This window comes from Pecten maximus, chromosome 3 (assembly GCF_902652985.1).
Source record: "Pecten maximus chromosome 3, xPecMax1.1, whole genome shotgun sequence".
NCBI lineage: Eukaryota > Metazoa > Mollusca > Bivalvia > Pectinida > Pectinidae > Pecten > Pecten maximus.
Genome location: NC_047017.1, coordinates 42,435,963 through 42,449,729, shown reverse-complemented (window position 1 = coordinate 42,449,729; position 13,767 = coordinate 42,435,963). Strand labels below are relative to the sequence as shown.

The following is a 13,767-nucleotide window of genomic DNA, read 5'->3' as shown; positions in this document are numbered from 1 at the left end:
ATAATCAGACATAAGACATAAGAAATCAGAATGGTATTTTGTGATATGACCTTTGACCGGGTTTGGCATCGAGGCCTTCTTTCTCTTCCCTGCACATTTTATATATATATATAAATAAAATATAAATGACAAATGTATTATCAATTTTGTCAATATCGGTCCATAGCCTATATCTACATCAGGAGACGGATTAATATAAGTACCAAGTACTTGTTTCTGTATCCATATATTTGTATTATTTGTATGTACCATTGCTATAACCAAATAAAATACAGTTTAAACAAAGGCATAGATATCCTCTAGGTATCAAGGATTGGAACAGACGCCAAATTGGCTTTCTCGTTTGATATTGACTTTCCGATTTTGACTTTAAACTTGTCAACATGTCAGTTTTTTCAGTTATGTTATAAAAGTATCTTGATATTCATTTCATAATACATACAAAAAATCGAAGACATGTTTCATGATATTTCCTATGAAAGGAAAACTCGACCATATAATTACGGCGTGATAATCTAAGACATTTAAGATAAGTTTGATATGTGATGAATAGAGTATTTCACTTGTGTTCGTGTCATATTAATTGATTATACTCGTTCAATGAATTAATATCGTTATCGCCAAAATAATCTAATATGAAATTTAATTCAATAATTGTATTACCTAGCAGCCAATCAGTTAATACAAATATGATACAAAATGCAACATGGCGTACATGGTATATCTATACAGAGCGCGAGATACACATGCTTAGCAGTATCGGTCTTCTTTAATAAATTCAGATCAGAAGCATAATTTTACTAATAATAATTCTGTTTCAACTCGGACTGTGTACTTATGTGAGGAAAGTACACGTCGCTTTACCATAGGTTTGGCTGGGGATGTTTAATAGCTTCCTTAGATTTTTTTCCTACAATAAATCTTCCTGTCATACAAGTAGTGTGTACAAGTGGCGGAGTATGTTTTACTAAACGCGCAATGTACTGATAAGTCACAATCATAACAGTAATGAGGATAAAGACAGAGCCTGTCAGGATATTTCTAAAATAAACGTAATGAAAGCAAAACGCTGTATACGGTAGTTTTATGGGAGTTCTAAAATCTCATAAATTTATGTAAAAATCGCACACAAACCTTGATCTTGAGTTGAATCCACAATTAACGTTGCTATTGTCCAACCACGAGACACGCGTCCACAGAGTGATTTAAAAGTAGCCGTATAAATAATGTAATAAAGTTATAAATGTCACTGCATGTTCGCGTGTGAAAACGTGGGCGGTAAGAGAGTAAGTGGTCTGCTTATAAACTGACGCTGTAGGAACACTCCTAAAATTCCAGATTTCACCGCAAAAATGTCAGCCCATTTCAATTTATCGATAAGACTATTTAGCTCTTATTTATATGGAAATGTAACAGCTCCGATTGTGATTTTTGTGTGTGTAAAGATGCATCAAGTTAAAAAGCTTCATTAAATAGTCTCAACGTTATATATACACAAAGAAACAAGTGATTAATTATGTTGAAAAGTACCAAATTAAATCATAAGAATAGATTTAATCATCATCAAAAACGATATAGTTTTGGCTTAATTAATGCATATTAGGTTCTTTTCTGGTAGTAAGGAGGGCCTAAATAACGATTTCAAAAATATCTTTCACATATAGGCCTATAACTTACCGGAACGTGCCAATATCTTATTGTTGAAGATTCAGAAGCAAATGGGTAGGGAACACGCCGGGGCTCTACTTGTGCCATTAGGCAACGGGCTATTTCCAGGCACTTGCATATTAAATGCTAATTTTGATATTTCTTTATATAAATGTATATGGCAAGGGTCTGTGTACTGTGAAAACTAGATCCAATGCCATATAAAAAACAACTAACTAAATTAACATTTTAATGCAAGCGCCTGTGACATATTTCACAGGAAACGTATGAATTATTTATTTGCCTATCCACATTTCTCTCCTCCCCTCTCTTTTATGAAATGACGATTTTATTTATTATCATAAAATAATGAATCAATAATTGCAAAAGCATGTTTTTCGAAGTTGGAAAAATCTAAGCCTAAAAAATATGACAGTTCCGGCATATTTGTGTCATATGATTCCGCCCAAGATATTAGGATCGCCTTTCCGGAAGCAAGTTTCGCTTGGCTTGCAGCGAGAGGAAAAGTGAAACCAGTCAGCAAATACCGGCGAAATTACACAGTATATTTAGGTAAGTGTGTAGGTTCGTCATCATTATGAAAACATCTGTGACTATATGCCATAGCTAGGGACTAGCAACATCACTATCTGCGGCGTCGGGCGCACACATACATTTGAGGCAGTAAGTCTGTACATAAATCGAGCTCCGTGAACATCGATCGCTGTTGCGTATACGTTCCTGCAGTCAACTGTAGCGAACAGAGTTGAAAGGGCGCAGGTCGGAAACGATATTTATTGGAACCTACAGGTTATTACTGTTCTTTTTCAGGAAAACCTAGCCATGTTCGGATTTAAAAGTGGTGGTTCTAGGACTGTCACAACGAGCTATTCCTCGGGAGGGGGCCCTGTGCAAACTACGACCAAGACCTTCAGATATGGAGGGGATGGTCCCGGGATGGATATTGGATCTGGTGAGAATGGCGGTACCGACATCAACGTCGGATTCGGCAACAAGTTTGGAGGAATGGCGAATTACAAATTTAATGTCGGTGGAGGAAGAGGGGGCTGTGGCAGAAGCATTTCTCAACGGCCAAACGTTACCGGCAGAGCCACACGCAAGGAAAAGAAAAATCCGTTTGCCGGTGTTCTGAATCAGAATTATGACCAAATCAAGGCCAAATGTTTGGCTGAGGGAATTCTTTTTGAGGATCCTGAGTTTGAAGCCTGTGACAATTCCATCTTCTATAGTAAGAAACCAAGTCGACCATTCGAGTGGAAACGTCCTACGGTGAGTACCCCACTGGAGCCCCACCATCGTCAGGAATGCTTCCAATAACTTAACTCTTACATACCTTTTGTTGAAAAGGAATAAGATTTGCAGATAGATGGTAGCCTCAGAGCAGGTTTTTTCTTTAGTAAAATATATCTATTTCACACAAGTAGTCATGCACAGCAAGAAAATCACAGAAAAACACTTTGCACTAATGAGTTGCAATAAAATTAGTGGAATAGTTGAAATATGTTGCATGAGATGTGTCTAACATTAGGTGTTTCACTGAGAAAACTACTACCATTGCTGGTCTGAATTTCCCTTTAATTGCAAAACTTTTTAGGGTGGGGTCAGTCAGGTGTACTGGACGTATATATACTCGTATAGTGAAGGGTTGTTACAGATGAATACACGTGTATGGTCTACCAGCTGTATATGTTATACAGTGGTTTGTGTTATTCTACAAGCTTAGATTGTTTCATTAAAAAAAAATGGGTATAGTTCCACACGGTATTGTGGAGAAGACCTTAAGGTCTTAATGTACATAACCTGCTTGTCACAGGTAATTATAGCGCACGGTCTGAAGTCACGGTTGAGTGGTTTATGCTACACACAGGTAATGTTTTCACCTTGAGATGTTTATAATAAGCCAGTAGGAGAGCACATGTCTCAATGTGTGTAGTTTTTGTATAAGGTTTGATGACTATGCCTTTCTCTCCTTTGACAACACACACACTGAACAGGTCCTTGTCAGCCATGGATGATTTATAGATATATATGTATGTATTAATATGAGGAACATGTAGATCATCAGGGATCAATCTAGGGATTTTTTACTACCGTTTATGGGTATTTTCCCTCATTTTTATGGCAATAATATTTCCAAATACTCCAGATTTGCCTTCCTAATAAACCACTTGCTGTTTTTACTTTGAAAATGTGTTTTTAATGCCAAAAAATTGAAACTTTGTGATGTTTAAATTTCCCGTTTTCAGAACTGATTTTCCCCTATGGTCCAAAAAGGGTAGTTTCCCCTAAATTCTAGATTAATCCCTGATCATGTATGTAACATACAATGTATGAATGCCCTCGACGTTTTCCTAACAAGCACATTCCTGTCACAAAAATCAAGCCATATGGTTTTTTAATTTCATTTAATTTAGGCCAACATTGAAAATATATGTTTGTTTCCCCTTTACCAACCAAAAGAAAATAATTCATTTAAACTCATAAGGATTAGAAAACTTGTATAAGTATTTTTTCAGAAAACAGAAATGATAAAATATTTTTTGTCCGGAAAACCACACTAAAATATATTGAGTAGGAAGTGTTTTGGGTGTGTAGGTAGGGAATTTAGGAGAAACAATCGATGTTTTATTGTAGGCCTTATGCAGAATTTCTGCTTGTTTTGCTTTCACAATATTCTTTAAGATGTGTCTCTTTGGTCTATAAAATGCATCTTCCAAGTCTCCAGAATCTATAAAATGTATTAAAAAACTGCCTCAAAACAATCCAATTGTTAATGATGAAACGTTGAAATGTTTTTAAGTCATTTGTTATATTTGTAATTTAATAACATCTGAAATAGCAAGTTTTTATGGAGTACACAGAAACCTGGCGAATCTATCTGTCTATACAAACAGCAGTATAAAATAATACAAATTTACAATGTATCTAGTGGAATATTTTGATCAAAAGTAGGTTTAACATGTTAAGACATGATTGTGTGTAAGATATAGAAATTCTGAAAGAAGTTACACATAAAAACACTCTAAAACTCCAAATTCTAGACATTGAAATTTTATATGTAACCATCGGCAGCTAAATTAATATATATTCATTTAATATTGTTCAATGATAAAATGTTGCCTTACTACTATGTATTACCCTCACTTTGGTACAGGAGCTGTTGTAGTGTACAAGAACTATTCATGTTACATTTTAGCGGCATGCCTTTACTGTGTAGGGTGAAGGAGTTGTTTGATGCTGTGAGGTAGTTACAGTAGAGTTTCCTTGGTAATCAAGTGTTGCCATGTGAGATAATGAATATCCAAACTATGTGTACTGTCAGAACCCTCGACCCACTTCTTACTCCAGAGCAAACTATCATTAGATTAGATAATATTGCTAAGGAGCTGTTTATCACTCAGCAGTCCGATATAAGTAATTAGAACAATGTCTGGTTAAAGACTTGTTGATATGGAACCTTTCCCGATTGTAAACAATTCCATTTTACCTTTTGTAATATAAAATCTAATTCATGTGAGCGATACATCATTACATGTACTGCCATTGTCTTCTGCATCTGCCATGGTTTTTGATTTTCTTTCTGTTTAAGTTCTGATTACCTCAAGGAATATGGATTAAAGGTCAAAGTTCAAGGTTACTTTTGTATTGAATAACCATCAATTGATTCAATTCTTTAATGACTTGGTGAAATGATATTAGTGTTGCATTATTCCATTTTCAAAATCTATATCCTGTAATTTAAGGCTGTGGGGAAACTTGTCATTTCAACTGATGAAGGAGACAACATTGCAGTCTTTATAGTTTACTGAAGCTGATATGTCATTTATTCAGCGACTTGAATGGGGCGTTAGAATGTTTTGTGTTTAGATGGGATGTTTAGATGGGATGAACATCCTGACACTGTTGTTTCCTTTGACCTAGGAAAAGCCACTTATAGCTCTTAAATCATAAATGCATCATAGCTGGCTACTTTGAACTTGTAAACCACACCTAACAATGCTTTCTTTTATTTTACCCTTGTACAAGTGCAGAGTCAATAGCCAAATGGTCACACATATAAGTATTTATCAGATATGATATAAAGTGCTTCATCCTGCTAGGTTAAATCAGGTCATATTTTTGCTATCATTGCATATACCTGGTATATATAATTCACTAACATATAAATACATTGGCAGAATTTTTAATGTATTACAGAAGGTCAACCACATTTGGGTTCTGTGAGTTAGGTCATCTACCTGTACATGTGAATCAGGAGTAATTCTTTATTTTTGGACCCAATTTGTGTGTTTCTTTGAATGACCGTTTTCTCCCACACTCGGACCGGACTTACCCCTAACACACTTCCATCTGAGCCAACAAGTGTGATTAATAAATACTAATATAACATACAAATTGTTGTAAAATAAAGAAAGTTCACATTAACAAGCACTTTACAGTCCAACACATATTTCTATCTGAACTGAAAGGGTATTGGTATCATTTTGTACGACTTATTTGCAGAAACTGTTAGACAGTTTGATGTTGATAAATCTTAGCTTTAAAGACTACATACCAGGGTACATAAACATCTCTGTATAGGGTTACCTTACTGAAGGACAAGGAATATCATCTTTTGGAAGTTGATGTTAACAGCATGACTCATGTTACATCAAAGTTAATCATTTTAAACTAAATTTGTAACAGCTTATATTTTCTATAACTTTGCCCCCCCCCCCCGAGTGATATTAGAACCAAGTATGACTCTTGAATTTCACTTTAAAATTACTTATGATTTGAGACCTGAAAATTGAAAACCATTTGTCCTGTGTATACAGATTGGTAGAAATTGGGAGTGGACATTCTACCTAGACAACATTAGTATTTGTTTATGCTTGTCTGAATGCTGACCTTTACTGGGATATAGTATGCAAATATATCATGGGTGTCTGTGCAATAGTCCAGAATATTTGACTCGAGGTACTGGTAATCGGCCAATGTTCCGAAGGCCGATTTAAATAGAACAGTGGTCGATTACCAGTACCGAGGGTCAAATATTCTGGACTATTGCACAGACACCCATGATATACTTGTTTTATTACATAATCACTAAAACACAGTTAGAACCACTGACATCACGACTTTCCTGTAGGCCTAGAAGTCAGCATGACTGTTGTCGGCATGCAGTGCACAGGTGTTGTATCAATGATTCGCACGTGACGAAATTCCAAAGCGTCACATAAAGGTGTTCAATAGTTCGCACATGACGGTGCAATAGTCATTTTAGTCATGCAGTAGTTCAAAATATAGCTTATGTGTATATAGTCGAACGCATTATGTAATAATACAGTATATATATTTCTCCACACTGCTCAGCCAATAAGCTCAAAACTTATCTATTTTGTTGGTAATTGTTTTTTTTTGTATATCAAACATGTCTATATAGTGGAAACTAGGACAAACTTCATTCTAGGGAACATGCGTGATTGATTAATTTTATGCTGTTTTCCAGCATGTTTGTTTATGCTCTTGAATAGGATTTTTTAAAATATTTTTATTAACTATAACTGTAATTGAAAAATGTTATCGCTGAGTGATGAACAGATTACACACCTGTGGCCTTGAATACAGTCCATTACCAGTGTTCATTTTAGGCCGCGCCATCACGCCATTGGCGCTATTTTTTATCACTAGGCGCATAAGATTATGTTTCACCGGGTCCTCGGGCGCAACAAAAAAAATGAACCATTCCTTAGCGATAGTAAAAAAATATCTGCCGTATAACCGATCTCCACCGTTGTTTTCTTGGTTTTCATGCCGAACGCGCCTCGAGTGATACAACGATGTATTTGATTGGTCGATAGAGACATGTAACCTTACGATGATTTTGATTGGTTCGGATCGTTTCAGAAGTAAACACATATGTGTATACAAAAATGTCTTCGGGGAAAAAGAAAAAATCCGTTTGAGGGGTCCGCGAAAAGTAAAAAACAAACTGTATTACACTAGCCTCCTATTTTTTTGTGAGTCAATGGTCAGATAGTAACAATGACGGAACGATCAATGATTCCACAAAGCAATCGGACGGTGCTTCAGCGAAAAATACGAAGCAATCCGACATTGAAGTTACTGAATCTAAGGTGGACTAAACGGAATCATCGACATCGGCCCGAATGTTTCAGAGCAAATGGCTTTCTCTTTTTGATAAGTTAATTGTTCCTGGATGATACATTGACTGACATTGTGTGAATTTTGATGTGAATGTGAAGATTAAGAAAATAAAAATTATACTAGTAATGCTAAATTACTTTTGCCTGACATTTGAATTTTTGAAGTGCATGTGAAGATTTAGAAGAAGAAAAACAAAACAATTTATAACAGTGGTCAGGATAATTATTTTTCATGTTATTTTTACCTTGGCCCTACTTTTTTGGCCAATGACTCCAGTTTTTCAATCCAAGGGGGCCCAATGGCCCCCCTTTTCACAAATCTAAAATGAACACTGCATTACACACTGTTTTAATGGACCCACAGGGTATGCAGCATGAATGGTGCTAAATTAGGCTTCTTGAAGCTTTTGTATAGAGGTCAATAGATGAAAAGATCTACACAAGTTATGTTCAAAATACTAGTAAGTTTATTGTAGATAATTTTACTTTGATAGCCACCATTTTATGATGTATGTAAGGAAAGAATACCAGAAACTCTTGGTAGTTTTTAAAATGGGGATTATAGCTCAAATTTATATTTCAGTTTTTAAAGACTTAAACTTAAAACGTAATATCATAGCATTATATGGAGAATCTTTGCTACAAGGAAACTGACTTTGATTATAGGTAGCTGTCACCAAAAGATAAAAACTTCCACATGTTCAGTATAAATCTGGTGACTACTTCCTCATACCAAGGAGACAACATGCATATCCTGGCCCACATGTACAGGGCTATAAGTGTATATTTATCTCAAATACTGTAGAAGCATTCCACATGCAATCTCTGGGCCCCAGATACAAATATTTACACCATGTGAGGGCAGATTTCACCATACTGTAAGTTGAGTCTGGGGTTGTGATGCATCAGATCTAAAATTCTGTTTCCTGTATCTATAATAACATATATTCACATAATTAGAGGCCTGTTTTATTTCTAATTCATTCCTTATGTTTTGGCAGCTTATCCAGTTGTACCAATCTACAGAAGGTTAATAAGAAACATCCCAGGGATACTAGTATTTTTATCTGGAGTTTTTCCACTATAAGTTTATCGGGCAGTGCATGTAGAGTTATCACAGAACCAGTTCATTGGTGGGGGTGTGAGAGCCTAAGGCACTTTGAAGACAAACTGAAAGTTCCTGTTCCTCATTTCTCAGTGATGTTTAAAAATATCACAGAACTGTGGAATGTACAGCTGTTTTGTACACAGTGTATGATTCCATGCAAATGCAATGCACAGCACATGTAAAAGTTTTATAATATACCCCCTACAACACTGTCCAACCTTATCTTGTCTGAACATTTGTCCATACATCATAAAAACAGAACAGATCAATTGTCACATTCATTCTGGTACTTCCTTAATAAAGGAAGTTAACTCATTCACACTGATCAATCTTGTAGTCCTTATTTTCTTTAGTTTAACTAACCATTAGCATTATAAATGATTCAAATTATTACCTGGTAAGTGAATTTTGTAAAATTCTAGAATTAAAATTCCAGTTGCTCTTCCCAGTGTTGCTGCATATGATTTGTACCTTAAAAAGGGTAGATTACTTTGAAAATAAATTTCTTGTTACACATCATGTTTTTTTTCAATCATACTGTATCTCTGTCTGTAAGAAAGCCAATTCCCTTTGTGTTAAAGTTCAGTATTAGAGTTTGGGGAGGGCTTATTTATAAACCACTTCCAGCTTACTTTGAATGATATAGCAAAAATGAAGAAGGGTTAATTGTGGGCATGCGCTATTTTCGTTATTTGCAGATGAGTATGGTAAAGTTATAAGTGGGTATAAACATGTATACTGAAGCGGCTGTCTGAAGGTATTTGTATTTATTACCTATATAGCTCTGCTTTTTCCAGATTAGTCTGACTGTACATTATGCAGCCATATAGGACTTCCAATAGACACATGAGAGTATATTTTACTCCCCAAAATGATAAATGACACTTGGGTGGCATATATATGTATATATATGCATATGATTTTCAATTATTTTCTATTCTAATGTTACCAACATGTAAGGGCTCAGCAAATGTCTTTTGATGAGATGAGAGAATAACCACCCTTCAAAGTCAGAAAAGGAAAGATAAACTGACATGATTATTACTGGTTTACTTCTGTAACTTGGTTACATGCTTCCTTTGTCTGTAAATTAGGTAGAATTATGGCAAAAATACTGTCATTGTGTATGGATGTTTTATAATTGACATGCAGTGGTTTGATGAAAAATAAAATGCATGGTAATTAACCAGCAATGTATTGTATATTGCCTGAACTGTCTGGAAGTCTGACAAATGTTCTTTTGGATCCACATCCCAGACCAATTAATAACTTACCATACTGATATAAACCCCTCATGAAGAAGTGGTTAATGTACAGGAACAGTCAGTGACTTGTAGAATCAGCCTTGAGTGACTGTTATAGGGGGCAGTAGACATCCAGTGACTGTTATAGGGGGCAGTAGACATCAAGTGACTGTTATAGGGGGCAGTAGACAGCCAGTTACTGTTATAGGGGGCAGTAGACATCCAGTGACTGTTATAGGGGGCAGTAGACAGCCAGTTACTGTTATAGGGGGCAGTAGACATCCAGTGACTGTTATAGGGGGCAGTAGACAGCCAGTTACTGTTATAGGGGGCAGTAGACATCCAGTGACTGTTATAGGGGGCAGTAGACAGCCAGTGACTGTTATAGGGGGCAGTAGACAGCCAGTGACTGTTATAGGGGACAGTAGACAGCCAGTGACTGTTATAGGCGGCAGTAGATAGCCAGTTACTGTTATAGGGGGCAGTAGACAGCCAGTGACTGTTATAGGGGGCAGTAAACAACCAGTGATTGTTATAGGGTGCAGTAAACAACCAGTGACTGTTGTAGGGGGCAGTAGACAGCCAGTGACTGTTATAGGGGGCAGTAAACAACCAGTGACTGTTATAGGGGGCAGTAGACATCCAGTGACTGTTATAGGGTGCAGTAGACATCCAGTGACTGTTGTAGGGGGCAGTAGACATCCAGTGACTGTTATAGGGTGCAGTAGACATCCAGTGACTGTTGTAGGGGGCAGTAGACATCCAGTGACTGTTATAGGGGGCAGTAGACAGCCAGTGACTGTTATAGGGGACAGTAGACAGCCAGTGACTGTTATAGGTGCAGTAGACAGCCAGTGACTGTTATAGGGGCAGTAGACAGACATTGACTGTTATAGGGTGCAGTAAACAACCAGTGACTGTTATATGGTACAGTAGACAGCCAGTGACTGTTATAGGGGCAGTAGACAGACAGTGACTGTTATAGGGTGCAGTAAACAACCAGTGACTGTTATATGGTACAGTAGATAGCCAGTGACTGTTATAGGGGGCAGTAGACATCCAGTGACTGTTATAGGGGACAGTAGACAGCCAGTGACTGTTATAGGGGGCAGTAGACAGCCAGTGACTGTTATAGGGGCAGTAGACAGACAGTGACTGTTATAGGGTGCAGTTAACAACCAGTGACTGTTATATGGTACAGTAGACAGCCAGTGACTGTTATAGGGTGCAGTAAACAACCAGTGACTGTTATAGGGTGCAGTAAACAACCAGTGACTGTTATAGGGGGTAGTAGACAGCCAGTGACTGTTATCGGGGGCCGTAGACAGTCAGTGACTGTTATAGGGGGCAGTAGACAGCCAGTAACTGTTATAGGGGGCAGTAGACAGCCAGTGACTGTTATAGGGGCAGTAGACAGTCAGTGACTGTTATAGGGTGCAGTAGACAGCAAGTGACTGTTGTAGGGGGCAGTAGATAGCCAGTGACTGTTATAGGGGGCAGTAGACAGCCAGTAACTGTTATAGGGGGCAGTAGACAGCCAGTGACTGTTATAGGGGGCAGTAAACATCCAGTGACTGTTATAGGGGGCAGTAGACAGCCAGTGACTGTTATAGGGGGCAGTAGACAGCCAGTGACTGTTGTAGGGGGCAGTAGACAGCCAGTTACTGTTATAGGGGGCAGTAGACAGCCAGTGACTGTTGTAGGGGGCAGTAGACAGCCAGTGACTGTTGTAGGGGGCAGTAGACAGCCAGTTACTGTTATAGGGGGCAGTAGACAGCCAGTGACTGTTATAGGGGGCAGTAGACAGCCAGTGACTGTTGTAGGGGGCAGTAGACAGACAGTGACTGTTATAGGGGACAGTAGACAGCCAGTGACTGTTGTAGGGGGCAGTAGACAGCCAGTGACTGTTATAGGGGCAGTAGACATCCAGTGACTGTTATAGGGGACAGTAGACATCAAGTGACTGTTATAGGGGACAGTAGACAGTCAGTGACTGTTATAGGGGGCAGTAGACAGACAGTGACTGTTATAGGGGGCAGTAGACATCAAGTGACTGTTATAGGGGGCAGTAGACAGACAGTGACTGTTATAGGGGGCAGTAGACTTTCAGTGACTGTTGTAGGGGACAGTAGGCAGTCAGTGACTGTGATAGGGGGCAGTAGACAGACAGTGACTGTTATAGGGGGCAGTAGACTTTCAGTGACTGTTATAGGGGGCAGTAGACATCCAGTGACTGTTATAGGGGACAGTAGACATCAAGTGACTGTTATAGGGGGCAGTAGACAGCCAGTGACTGTTATAGGGGCAGTAGACATCCAGTGACTGTTATAGGGGGCAGTAGACAGCCAGTTACTGTTATAGGGGGCAGTAGACAGTCAGTGACTGTTATAGGGGGCAGTAAACAGCCAGTGACTGTTATAGGGGGTAGTAGACAGACAGTGACTGTTTTAGGGGGCAGTAGACAGCCAGTGACTGTTATAGGGTGCAGTAAACAACCAGTGACTGTTATAGGGGGTAGTAGACAGACAGTGACTGTTATAGGGGGCAGTAGACAGCCAGTGACTGTTATAGGGGACAGTAGACAGCCAGTGACTGCTATAGGGGGCAGTAGACAGACAGTGACTGTTATAGGGGGCAGTAGACAGCCAGTGACTGTTATAGGGGACAGTAGACAGTCAGTGACTGTTATAGGGGGCAGTAGACAGACAGTGACTGTTATAGGGGGCAGTAGACATCCAGTGACTGTTATAGGGGGCAGTAGACAGCCAGTGACTGTTATAGGGGACAGTAGACAGACAGTGACTGTTATAGGGGACAGTAGACAGTCAGTGACTGTTATAGGGGGCAGTAGACATCCAGTGACTGTTATAGGGGGCAGTAGACATCCAGTGACTGTTATAGGTGCAGTAGACAGCCAGTGACTGTTATAGGTGCAGTAGACATCCAGTGACTGTTATAGGGGACAGTAGACAGCCAGTGACTGTTATAGGGGACAGTAGACAGCCAGTGACTGTTATAGGGGGCAGTAGACAGCCAGTGACTGTTATAGGGGGCAGTAGACAGCCAGTGACTGTTATAGGGGGCAGTAAACAGTCAGTGACTGTTATAGGGGCAGTAGACAGCCAGTTACTGTTATAGGGGGCAGTAGACAGCCAGTGACTGTTATAGGGGGCAGTAGACAGTCAGTGACTGTTATAGGGGGCAGTAGACAACCAGTGACAGTTGTAGGGGGCAGTAGACATCCAGTGACTGTTATAGGGTGCAGTAGACATCCAGTGACTGTTATAGGGGGCAGTAGACAGACAGTGACTGTTATAGGGGGCAGTAGACAGTCAGTGACTGTTGTAGGGGGCAGTAGACAGTCAGTGACTGTTATAGGGGGCAGTAGACTTTCAGTGACTTTTATAGGGGGCAGTAAACAGCCAGTGACTCTTATAGGGGGCAGTAGATAGCCAGTGACTGTTATAGGGGGCAGTAGACAGACAGTTACTGTTATAGGGGGCAGTAGACATCCAGTGACTGTTGTAGGGGGCAGTAGACAGCCAGTGACTGTTATAGGGGGCAGTAGACATCCAGTGACTGTGATAGGGGGCAGTAG

The 13,767-nt window shown here is 38.9% G+C and overlaps 1 protein-coding gene across 17 annotated transcripts in view; it reads left to right on the top strand.

Annotated features, from left to right (window-relative positions):
- Positions 1–2,100: 2,100 nt before the first annotated feature.
- The window catches only part of LOC117324246 (calpain-B-like), a 67,318-nt gene continuing 55,651 nt past the window's right edge, over positions 2,101–13,767 (top strand). For 13 of the 17 annotated variants that reach the window (XM_033880011.1, XM_033880008.1, XM_033880014.1 and 10 more), the window contains exons 1-2: positions 2,101–2,220; positions 2,479–2,937. In XM_033880011.1, coding sequence (XP_033735902.1) covers positions 2,491–2,937 — 447 coding nt within the window. In that variant the 5' untranslated portion in view covers positions 2,101–2,220; positions 2,479–2,490. Of the gene's footprint in view, positions 2,221–2,330; positions 2,938–13,767 lie in introns of those variants that run through there. The other 4 variants (XM_033880017.1, XM_033880016.1, XM_033880015.1 and 1 more) reach the window with 2 other exon arrangements.